The 12192-nt window shown below is 40.9% G+C and overlaps 1 protein-coding gene across 1 annotated transcript; it reads left to right on the forward strand.

The window, feature by feature from the left end:
* The first annotated feature begins 6229 nt into the window (after positions 1-6229).
* LOC117298592 lies at positions 6230-11971 on the forward strand. Its single transcript, XM_033781910.1, has 7 exons — positions 6230-6813; positions 7231-7373; positions 7583-7804; positions 8046-8138; positions 8437-8768; positions 10304-10508; positions 10917-11971. The coding sequence occupies exons 3-7, from the start codon at positions 7663-7665 to the stop codon at positions 11183-11185; spliced, it is 1041 nt and encodes a 346-aa protein (XP_033637801.1). The 5' UTR covers positions 6230-6813; positions 7231-7373; positions 7583-7662; the 3' UTR covers positions 11186-11971.
* The last annotated feature ends 221 nt before the right edge of the window (positions 11972-12192 follow it).

Below are 12192 nucleotides of genomic sequence, written 5' to 3' on the forward strand. Positions count from 1 at the left end.
TAAATCCTCTCTCACCAGAAACCCACGAGGCTCAAATCCTTCTGGATCCCCATTCACTGGACTCCCTTGAAGGCCTAAATTCTCATCATTCCTGATATGTGTGAGGATGAATCTTGTACCCAAACTGCTTTTATTTAGTGTAACATAATCCATTAGATCACCTCGTTTTGTTGGAGAATATTATATTAATCGGTCCCTTTTTATTTATTTATAATCCTTCCTACAGTTTATGCTAGGATGTCAAAGCCTAGCGATTCAGAGCACCAAACTAAAGCTGTGGTGTTTCTGATTAGCAGAGTGTGGGTTCGAGTTCTGGTCATGGCACTAGTTGTGTATGACACTTAACCAAGATGATGATTCGTCCTTCGAGCGGAACGTAAAGCCGTTGGTCCCGTAATGCGTAAGGCACGTATAAAAGAACCCAGATAAATACAGAAAGGGTTCACCCCGGTGTTCCTGGTGTGGTTGGTAGCACAATGCGCCACAGCGCATTGTGAACCAATACAAGGTGCTGGGTAAACAGGAGTAGATCTCTACTTCAAAGCTAGCCTAGTCCCACAAACCTTGCACGGAAATCCTGAAAGTTGAGGCGCCTTGAGCATCACTGAGTGACGGATATGAGCGTTGTACAAAACAAGTCACTATTATTATCATATATTTATGATTTAAATTAACGTTTCGCTTATACAAAAATAAAATGTAACCTATCTAGTCCAGCAGTGATACATTGAGTGACTCATCGGTGATGATTATCCTGCACTGATGAGTTAAACATTGAGTTAAAGCAGATTATTCAGAAATAAGTCAACGTGAAAACTATGTGTACGACTGCCTACTATATTCAAACTATGTTAGATGGCTTCGTAATGACAGTAGTGTACGAAGCTGTTGTCTGCGCGACCGCGTTTAATAGTGTGATACGGATGGGATCCCCCAGTTTGTATTTCATATGTTGGGTCGTCTTCCTCGTCCCAACAAAAATACTCCTGAGTCGCATTCATGCCTTGGACGGCCTGACACTGCTCCGAGTTATACGGGAACAGATAGAAAGGATTCTGAGTAGGCAAGGTGATCGGCTGGGATACGTCACCATCGGTCATGCAGCAGTAGTCGATACGGGTATCCTGGTCGTACACTCCTGATGGTACGGTGCCTTGCACTTCGTTGAGGTTGTTGCTGTCTTCGTCATTCCAAGAGATGAAACCAGACGACATCACTGTCAAAAGAAAATGAACAAACTCCTTTCTATCGTGACCTTTCTTAATAGAGAAAACTGGCATATCGGCTGTGAATAGATTAGGGGTACGGGAGGGATTTGTATTTTGTCCATGGACAAAATCGAATTGAAATTGGACAAAATAAATGTCCATTCTATATGTAAGCAATAAATGAAATAAAAACTCATTTTTTGGAACTTTAGTTAACTGTTTATTCACATTCCACTTCATTTTGACAAAATACCACTGTCAAATGACTTTAAAATAAGAGTTAAACAGATAATAGTAATAAGCATATGACGTCATCAGACGGAGAGAACTGCGCACAAAATAAGGAGATAGGAGAGTTAAGATTGTTTCGCTTCTTCTAAAAACGGATTACACGTAAATCTTGTCCATCAATTTATACTGGGAACAACTTTTGGGGATGAGGATACTTTATAAATGTAGATTCCTTTAAAAAAGGGAGCAATTGCCCAAGTTTTGTTCTTTTAACACCCCCCCCTCCCGGATCCTGGATAGGTCACGCCCATAAGGATGATAACCAAGATTTATAGTAGTGTTGTTGGTTACCTGCGATACACCTATTGCAGAAATCAGACCAGACATGTATTAACTATAATATGTTTAAGAAATCAAGCTTTACTTTTTGGACAGCTTGGTCCGTACTTGAACACACAGTATCTCCCCTGCGGCCAGTCACCCTCAGCCTCGTCATGTGTCTTCATGCAGAAGTTCTGTGTCATGTCGTTTCTCTCATACGGTCCAAGGAGTTGGATACCAGTGGACCAGGCGTTAGATGAGTATTCGTTTTCAGTGTCTTGCAAACGGGAACCAGTTTCCCAGATGACTCCGGAGTTGTTTGGGCAACCACTTGTAGGCGTTGGTAAACCGTAAACACCAGAGGGCCATATTCTACGATCTGTCACAAGAGAAGAAAAAAGGGAAGGATCCAGAAGAGCAGGAGAAATATAGCCAATCAAAGTGTCTATTTCAGTAACAATTGGTGGCTATAAACTAATGTGATACACTCAAAATCGTTGCGGCTATAATGCAACATTTCTTGCTCTAATTTTGACAATCTTTTTGGCGAAGTATCAGGCAGTGTACAGTGAGACTAATTGATTGATATCACACCTTTATTTTGTTCCTGTTTATTTTTGACATTCAGATATGCAATACTGAAGCTCTTTGGGAACAGATCTATGAGAATCATTGTGATACAGTGACGGATGAGATGCGATCTTTGGCTCATGAGATGGGATGGAAACGAATGTTCTTCACCAATAAGTTGCAACTTCAGGTAAATAAACTATATGGCCTGTTTCTTAACCACTACTCCGTTTTAGGCTACGACTTGGGCGTTGGCTTGCACTTCGGCTTTGGATTGGGCCCCAGCTGGGGCTTTGGCTTAGGCTTGGACTTTGTCTTTGGCTCTGGCTTGCCCTACGGCTTGGGCTCAAGCTTGGGTTTTGCTTGGGCTACAGCTTAGGCTCCTGCTTGGGCTTTGGCTTGGGCTTGGGCTTTGGCTTGGGCTTGGGATTGGGCTTTGGATTGGGGTCCTGCTTTGGCTTTGACTTGGGCTTTGGCTTGGGTTTTGGATTGGGCTATGGCTGAAGCTAAGCATGAGCAATCAGACCTTGATAAAGTCATGTAGTAGTTAACTCTTTTGACATTATGCTAAATTGGGGATACAGATTCCTAGTTGGTGTTACCCATACACTGATGTTTGTAAGCATTGTCTGTTTACTCGATACTTCACAAGTTCTGTGGAAAAATATCACAGGCATGTGACTTGAGGAACCAACAACCGTTTACAATATCTCCCAATTCCCCCAAATTAAGGACTGTGTTGAAAACTTTTTTTCTGCAGTTACAGCTTTCTGAAGAGGGGGCTTTTAAGCTACTAAAAGTACAAACATGCTAAGTGCATGCTTAAATATGTTGCGTTTGCCTGGTTTTGAGTCTGATGATTTTGTTCTGCACTCAATACTCTTTGGTTAATCTAATCTAGAGCGTTTTCTTGTAAACTGAGCTACATTATTTAAGAAAATAGAATTAGCTGTTGCAAACAACTTACCAACCAAATGGACCGAGAGTATAAATGCAAAAAATAGTTAATGGCCTGACGTTTCGACCCTAGCAGAGTCTTTCTCGAAGGCTAAATGACAACACAACAAACATGAACAGGTAACTAAGTGAAACATAAGCAGTGAAGTGGAAATACATGAATGGGGTTAGAAAGCATACATAAAAAAGCAGCGGGTAAACAATGAATAGGGGGACAAAAAAGGGGGGGGGTGAAGGGAAGGGGCTGGCTTGACCACAAGCAAGAATATGGAAACACAAAGGACAACATCGAGGGTGGTGAGGTTGGGTAAAAAGTAGTTTATATTAGTGAATGAGGCTCAGGCTAAAAGGCTATGGGGAAAAAAGGAGACGGCAAAACAAAAGGTTTATTAGTCGTTTCCTTCTTGGATGTTCAGACCATGGGGTTGAATGGTCTGGAGGCGTCTAATCCAGAGTTTCTCCCTACTCAAACGCACAGTCTCTCTGTGGTTGCCTAGTGCCTCTATGCCCTGTAAGATCATGTCAGAAATGGAGTGATTAGGAAGATTGAAGTGATGACCTACAGGTGTATCTAGCTTTTGGGTCTTGACTGTAGATCTGTGGCCGTAGAAACGCCTCTTGAGTGTAGTTCTTGTTTCACCTATATATTGAACACCACAGACTCTGCAAGATATGAGATAAATGAGATTAGTGGTGGTGCAGGTGACATGACCCCTTGTCTTATGGGTGGTACCGCCGGTGTTACTGGTGAAGGAGTCCGATTCCCTGATGTGTTGTCTACAGACGATGCATTTGGAGATGTTGGAACACCTAAAAGTTCCCTGTGGTAGAGGGGGACTAACATCATCATTAATGGGAGGGACTTCTGCTCGGACAATGAGATCCCTGAGACTTGGTGGGCGTCTGTAGGCAACTATGGGTTCTTCCTGCACAGCACGTTGAAGTCGATCTGATGTGTGAAGAATATGATGGTTAGAACTGGTTATTTTACGAATGGGAGGAAGTGAGGGGTGGAAAGTGACAACAAAAGGAACTTTCCCCGTAGGACTCTGTTGTTTCTTTGGTCCTTTGGAAAGTACTGACTCCCTAGAACGAGCCTTGACTTTCTGGATAGCTCGATGGACTGCTAGAGAGCTATGACCCCTGGAAACAAGGTGTTTCTTAAGTTCCTGTGAGTGGTGGATAAAATCAGAATCATTAGAACAGATTCGACGGAGTCTGAGGGCCTGACTGTATGCTATGCTGGTTTTGCAGTGTCGGGGGTGACAGCTAGTGGAATGTAGGTATTGGTGTTTATCTGTGGGTTTAACAAAGAGATCTGTGGTTAAGCCTACATCCGTCTTGAGAACCTTGACATCCAGAAAGTGTGTATCCTTGGTTGAGTATTCGCTCGTGAATTTGATGGTCCTGTGGAAGGAATTTATGTGATTAATAAAAGCTTTGAGGCTTGCTTCATCGCTTGTCCAGATGAAAAAGATGTCATCGATATAGCGCCACCAGACCCAGGGACGGCAAGGGGCTGATGCCAACATGCGCTGTTCAAGATGGCTCATGAAAAGGCACGCCATTGATGGTGCCATACGTGTGCCCATTGCAGTGCCCTGTACCTGTAGGAAATTCTTACCCATGAAAGAAAAGTTGTTTTTTGTTAGAACATGTTGCATGAGGGATACAATGTCTGAAATGGGCGGTGATGTGTGACCACTCTTAGCCAGAGCTGAAGAGCAGGCAGCAATCCCTTCATCTTGGGGAATGTTGGTGTATAGAGAGGTTACATCAAAAGTACCGATGATGGCTGTATTAGGGACCTGCTTCTGAATACCTGCGATTTTGCGGAGAAAATCTGGAGTGTCATGAATGTATGATGGAATCTGCGGCATTAACGTCTTGAGAAAACTGTCAACAAAAAGAGAAATGTTCTCAGTGGGGGAACCATTGCCAGATATGATGGGTCTTCCTGGGTTGTCTGGTTTATGTATCTTTGGAAGGAGGTAAAACCTGGCTGTTCTACAGTCGACCGGGGAGAGAAACTTGTGAGCTTTCTTGGAGAGGTTGTCACGGTCATGCATTTCGTCCAGTGTTAGTTGAATCTCCTTTGAGAAGGTGCCTGTTGGATCAGTGTCAAGTGGTTTATAATTAGTTTGGTTGTTCAGTTGTCTCATGGCTTCATCGATGTATTGCTGGCGGCCCATGACAACAACAGCAGAGCCCTTGTCGGCTGGCTTGATGATGATATCTTTCCGTGCTCGTAGAGTCTTAAGAGCCTCACGCTCTTCTCTAGGGAGGTTGTCATGAGTCCTGTGGGTAGAAATTATTTAAATAATTTAAGAAGAGTACATGTAAAGTCTTAGGGGCTTTGTGTATTTTGTTATGTGTCTGCACACATGTACATTGGCAGTCACCATTGCAGTGCTGGTGGTGAACCCCCTATAACAATGCACTATGAGACAGTTGTGTCACATCACGCAATACGCGCGACGCGCACAGCATTCCCTTTTAAGGAGTTGTTTACCCGAAGAACTTGACTGGGCCTTACCATTGCATAGCTGGAGGGATGTTGTGTTGACAGAAATCATTGAAAAAATTCAAGAAAATTGCATTTATTTTACTTTTTCACCATAAGTGTTGATGTTTTTTGACCGAAAAGGTAATTATGAATGTGAATCAAAGTGTGTTGAATCGGTTTTCAACTAGTGGTTTAAACCTGCTGAGGCCTGGTTCTTGATAATTTACCTAGACTTTGTCTCGGTAAAATTATCAAGAACCAGGCCTCGTTGGGATTAAACCACTAGTTGAAAACCTCTTCACCACACATTCATTCCCTTATTAATACTCTTTTTCCCCGATGCAAATTTAATATATATTTAACCTGTTTAATGTTGTATTTGTTTATTCAAAGCACTCCAAACATTTCAAAGATAAAACCCAAAATAAAGCGTTTACTCGAAAAAAAATAACAAGTATTAACAGCAATTTATTATTTAATACCCATAGTTTGTAAATATACAAAGATTACATTGATTTATAAAGTACTCATGTGAGGTACGTCACGTCATCAATTGCTTCGTTGACAGGATCACATGACTCCACATCAAATGCCGACGAAGACTCAGAAGGTTCACTGGATGAAATAGCGCCATGGGAAGTTGACTCTGGTACCCAAATCATTGTGATCACACGTGGGAAGAAGATTGCTGGTTACGGACGTTCTTTCTTATCATTACACGGATCGATCTCACAAACCTTTAACTCGACCCCAGGAAGCCACTACCGGGTCCTCTTCTTTACTAGTCACGTTGTCCTGTCTAATGAGCCTCTGTTAAACCAAGAAGGTCGCATTGAAGCACCAGGATTAAACCGTGTCTTCAGGTTGTACAGTCACCCAGCTGGTAGTCACTCTAACCAGAGTCTGTCGTCCATACAGTGGCATGAACAGAGGTTTTATTTCACAGCTAGTGAAACTCTCTCAACTTTGATAATATCATCAGTTGGGCGATCGAATGGAATTCTACTTGACAATATTCAGGTACAAGAATTAAGATATACATGTATAATCTTCCATGATGATAACGATGAGTTTTACAATAATTACATACTTTTACTCATACTGTAACAATTTTGAACTTCATTTTGCTTTACGTTTTTTAAGCATCCAATCAGTTGGTATACCTTATTACAAAGCGCTGAAGAAACCACTTCCAGAACTGAAAATGATGGTGTAAAGTGCATGTTCATAAACGTTGGTCTGTGCAATTATGCAGAGTCAGAGAACGTTGTTTTTTGATGACTTCCACAAACCAATAAAATACTTAATTAAATTGCTGAAGTGTGTGTCAGGAAGGCGGTCCAGTCCGAAACGTTTACCTTTACATCAATAAGTGTTCAGCCGAACATTCTGTTTGATAGGTTGAAATATGACAATCTGATTGTTTGTCAATTCTAGGTGACACTAATAGCAAGTGAACCAAGTAATGGTCATGGATCAGTAGACGTCCATACACAGTTTATCCACAATTGGTCATCACTTCAGGCCACGTGGCACTGTTGATCCAGAGAGTCCAATCATTGACTACAACTGGGCCATCGGTAAGTTTAAACAAGCTTGTTTTCTGGTGTTCGTGCTAGACAAATACAAAACGCTAAGTATAATTTGTATTGCAAGTTCCAATTTAATAACTAAAGCCAAACAAATAGTTGCGTGAAAAAAAGAGAATCTCTGTACAATCAAGTGTCGCTATAATTTGTGTTGATTTCGTAATGGATTCCAATAGCAGTGTTTGGTTGTGTTGTTTCAGGAACGTGTTCAGGTGGTACTCAATTGCAGAACTTCAAGTCCGATGGAACCCAAACAGACGCTATCAATACTGAACTCAAAATGTCTCATGGTTCCCATATATACGTCACGGTGACGTCAAAGAATGCTGCTGAACTCACCTCGGTAGTGACCTCTGAACCTATCCTAGTTGACATGACAGCTCCCATTATTCATTCGGTACTTGATGGTCCAAGTGAATATGGTAAGTACATACATTTCTAATTCCTGTTTTATTGCTTTGTTTTGCATATGTTTAACAGAACATTAGGAAGTGATTTTAATTTAAAGTCATGAAGTGTTTCTTCCAATTAAAATCAAAATCAAGCCGAGTGTCATCAGAATGTCTGATCTCGAATGAACACTGATAACCATAGGTATACAACTTAAATTAAGACCATTATGAATATTAATTATGCTTTTCTCTTGAATGTTTTAATTTACAGATATTGACTTTGGTTCAGATGATAAATCTATATCCTTAAGATGGTCTGCGTCTGACCCGGAAAGTGGAATCGATTATTGCGAATGGGCCATTGGTAAGATTCAACATGATATCTGAAATAAAGATGACAAAGCAACAGGAACCTAATTAAAGCAATGCGAAGTTGTTCGACATTTGTTGTTCTCGGCAGTGTTCACTTGGGTGTCCATTGTTTTGTTCACGGTCAAATCAAGCAGTCGACAACTATACTGTTTATGTTGAGTTTGGGATGCAACATATAATTTCATTTGTTTTCCTGTGTATTAAACGTGAACAATCTATGAAATTATTGACTTCCAAAAGTAAGTGGTATTTAAAAAATTATATCAATAAATACAACTTTTTCCTTTTAGGTTTAGAACCAGGGCTTGATGACGTCTTACCCAGCACAGTTTCATCCGATTCAGAGTCAAAGGTCATTGCAGATCTCTCTGGTGTCATGGTCGAAGGTCAGAAACTATTTTCGACGGTTAAATGCTTCAACAATGTGGGGAGGTCATCATGGAAAGCATCTGACGGCGTTACTATAGTAACAGAGCCGCCAAGTTCACTGGTAGCCGTCGTCAAAGTGAAAGCCGTGTCTGATACGGCGTATGCAACGCTCGACGGGTACCAGTCCCAGAATAGTTCCATCAAAGCATCATGGGAAGGATTTATGGACCCATTTGGTATCCACTTTTACCAGGTGATTACACTAATCTCTATCACACTGACAGTATTATAGAAATCAGTGGGTGAGTAGCACTGATGGAGCAGATGAAAACTGTTTGGGTATCGAGTATTATAGGAATCAGTGGGTGAGTAACACTGATGGAGCAGATGCAAACTGTTTGGGTATCGAGTATTATAGAAATCAGTGGGTGAGTAACACTGATGGAGCAGATGAAAACTGTTTGGGTATCGAGTATTATAGGAATCAGTGGGTGAGTAACACTGATGGAGCAGATGAAAACTGTTTGGGTATCGAGTATTATAGAAATCAGTGGGTGAGTAGCACTGATGGAGCAGATGAAAACTGTTTGGGTATCGAGTATTATAGAATCAGTGGGTGAGTAACACTGATGGAGCAGATGAAAACTGTTTGGGTATCGAGTATTATAGAAATCAGTGGGTGAGTAACACTGATGGAGCAGATGAAAACTGTTTGGGTATCGAGTATTATAGGAATCAGTGGGTGAGTAACACTGATGGAGCAGATGAAAACTGTTTGGGTATCGAGTATTATAGAAATCAGTGGGTGAGTAGCACTGATGGAGCAGATGAAAACTGTTTGGGTATCGAATTATAATCATTCACATAGATACAGTCGACATGGCAAATGTGTTTTTTTTTTTTTTTTAAGACACTGGAAACTACTGGTATTGTCAAAGACCAGTCTTCTCACTTGGTGTATCTCAACATATGCACACAAACAAACCTGTTAAAATTTGAGGTCAATTGGTGGTCGAAGTTGCGAGATAACAATGTAAGAAAACCCCCCCCCCCCTGTCACACGAAGTTGTGTGCTTTCAGATGCTTGATTTCGGGACCTCAAAATCTAATTTTGAGGTATCGAAATCAAATTCGTGGAAAATTACTTCTTTCTCGAAAACTACGTCACTTCAGAGGGAGCTGTTTCTCACAATGTTTCTCCATTGCTTGCTACCAAGTAAGTTTTTATGCTAACAATTATTTTGAGTAATTACCAATAGTGTCCACTGCCTTTAAAGACACTGGACGCTATTGGTAATTGTCAAAGACCAGTCTTCTCACTTGCTGTATCTCAACATATGCATAAAATAACAAACCTGAGAAAATTTGAGCTCAATCGGTCGTCGAAGTTGCGAGATAATAGTGACAGAAAAGACACCCCTTGTCCCACGAGGTTGTGTGCGTTCAGGTGCTTGATTTCGAGACCTCATCGAATCCTAAATCTGAGGTCTCGAAATCAAATTCGTTAAAAATTACTTCTTTCTCGAAAACTACTCCACTTCAGAAGGAGCCGTTTCTCACAATGTTATATACTACCAACTTCTCCCCATTACTCGTAATCAAGTAAGGTTTTATGCTAACAAATATCTTGAGTAATTACCAATAGTGTCCACTGCCTTTAAATCAATTAAAATTTAAACAGCATTACAATTTGTGTTTTCTTCAGCCGCATTCTCCGAGCAACTCAAACATATATAGAGAACCATTTTAAAGTTTAAAAAAACTTTAAATCCTTTTCCCGCGTTTCAGTGCCGTCTCACTGGAGGAAGCTTATCTACGTCTCCATGGAAACGATGTGGATCAGCATCAGAAGAGCATCTTAATTGGTTAAATGTTACCCTTGATGATGACGCAACATATAGCCTGTCTGTCAGAGCAGTCAATCAAGCTGATCTGATCAGCCGGGCTATCACTCAAAATTTCACGGTTGAGACCTCAAAACCCAGAAGCCAAGGTATGTGTTTTTACTATTTCCTTTATTGTTTTCTTCATCTCACTTCATCCATATAGTTGATAAGGGGCGTTTATGAGGTCGCAGCACGTTTGTTGTGATTCAACATCCCTGTGTGTTTTACAGTGTAGTGCAAATTTCAGGTGACACAGAGTTTGCACCCTCACCAGTTGACACGTGTGCGCAAGTGAGAAATAAAACATGGTTTTGTTTACAACACAATTTTTTTGTTAAAGCTAAAAGCATTAAAAGCACATTAATCGTGTTTGCTAGAGGTTTCTGTGTAAATCCAGATACAACCTGAACCTCAAAATACAAATATAGAGACGGGTTGTAGTCACCAACGGACGGAGAAACAAAAAATGGCCGCGCATAATGTAAGCCAAGACCTGTTTCTATTTACTTTTACAGATTTGACTTATCTTACTTCTGCATGGCATGGAAACGGCACAGTTGATTTGAGCTGGGACGGATTATTCGTCTCCTCCAGTCCACTGTACTTTGAGGTCTCCATCGGCACCATCCTGGGCGGAAGTGACGTCATGCAATGGGTAGAGACCATGAATACTGGTATGCGTGTATCGCCGCTGGTTTCTCATACAGACTATTACCTAACAGTCACGGCTATCAATGCAGCAGGATTGCCACAGACAGTGAACAATATTATTTACTATGTATAATGAATGCAATATGGGCCTTACATTTTGTCAAATTTTTACTATTTTTTAAATGTTCGTGATAGTTGTGATAATGTTTCAAGGTTTGATTATTAAAAATACACTCTCAGAAATCGCTCTTTTTAATATTCATACACGTTCAATTTTTCTTTGACACGGACATTTGAATAAATAAGCCCTTTTTGCAAAACCCTCTACAAAACAAAACAAAATATATTGATGTACAAAGCAACAGATAGCTAAAAATCTGGCAAGATAAAGGAAACAAACGTGATGGACACATGTTTTTAAATAGCCTGTCTAGACAATAAACAATGTCTTCCATGAAGAAAGAGCCCAGCCTCATGACAACGCTTAATACCGCAAAATTGTGTTCTTACAGCTCGTTGAACAAGTTTCTGTTTGGGAAATGGTATGTCAATTTGATTAGTCGATGGTTTTCCCTTTAAATTACGTCAATGTCAAATTGGAGTGTAACCGGTCGCCTACTCAGAGCCCAGTGGCGTGACCATACAATATCCTTAGGGGCCGAGAAAATAATTTGCTGAACCAGAGGTCGGATCCGCAAATAGAAATCAAAATAGTCATGAGAACAAACTTAAAGCAACAGTCGTTGAACAAAAAAGGTATCAGCGAGGGGACGATAGAAACAAATTAACCGTATTTTTCCCCAGGGAAGATGAGGCAGATTAGCATTAGGTTGGCGTGTTTTACCTACTTTCTGATGTGGTGTGAACACAAAAGGAAGACATAATGTAGGCTACGTGGCCTCATCTTTCCTTGGGGGGGGGGGGGTACACGATTACAATAGATCAGAGTAAGGGAGCGGAACAATAGATCAGCGCATGCGCTAAACTGAACTAGTTTCCGTCCTGCGTTCGGCTGTACGCGCGACCGAATGGTGTCATTTGTACACTGTGTTATGGTTGTTAAGCACTGCACTGAACCGTGTTACTCAAGTCCCGCTCTCATTTGAGAGGTCCCTTATCATTATCTAGCTATTATCAAGT

The sequence above is a fragment of the Asterias rubens genome, chromosome 13 (genome assembly GCF_902459465.1).
Source record: "Asterias rubens chromosome 13, eAstRub1.3, whole genome shotgun sequence".
NCBI lineage: Eukaryota > Metazoa > Echinodermata > Asteroidea > Forcipulatida > Asteriidae > Asterias > Asterias rubens.

Coding starts and splice junctions, on each gene's coding strand:
- LOC117298592 (XM_033781910.1), top strand. CDS start 7,663: ATGTCTCATGGTTCCCATATATACGTCACGGTGACGTCAAAGAATGCT. Junction 8,769..10,303: donor TTGGTATCCACTTTTACCAG/GTGATTACACTA, acceptor CCCGCGTTTCAG/TGCCGTCTCACTGGAGGAAG. Junction 10,509..10,916: donor CTCAAAACCCAGAAGCCAAG/GTATGTGTTTTT, acceptor TTACTTTTACAG/ATTTGACTTATCTTACTTCT.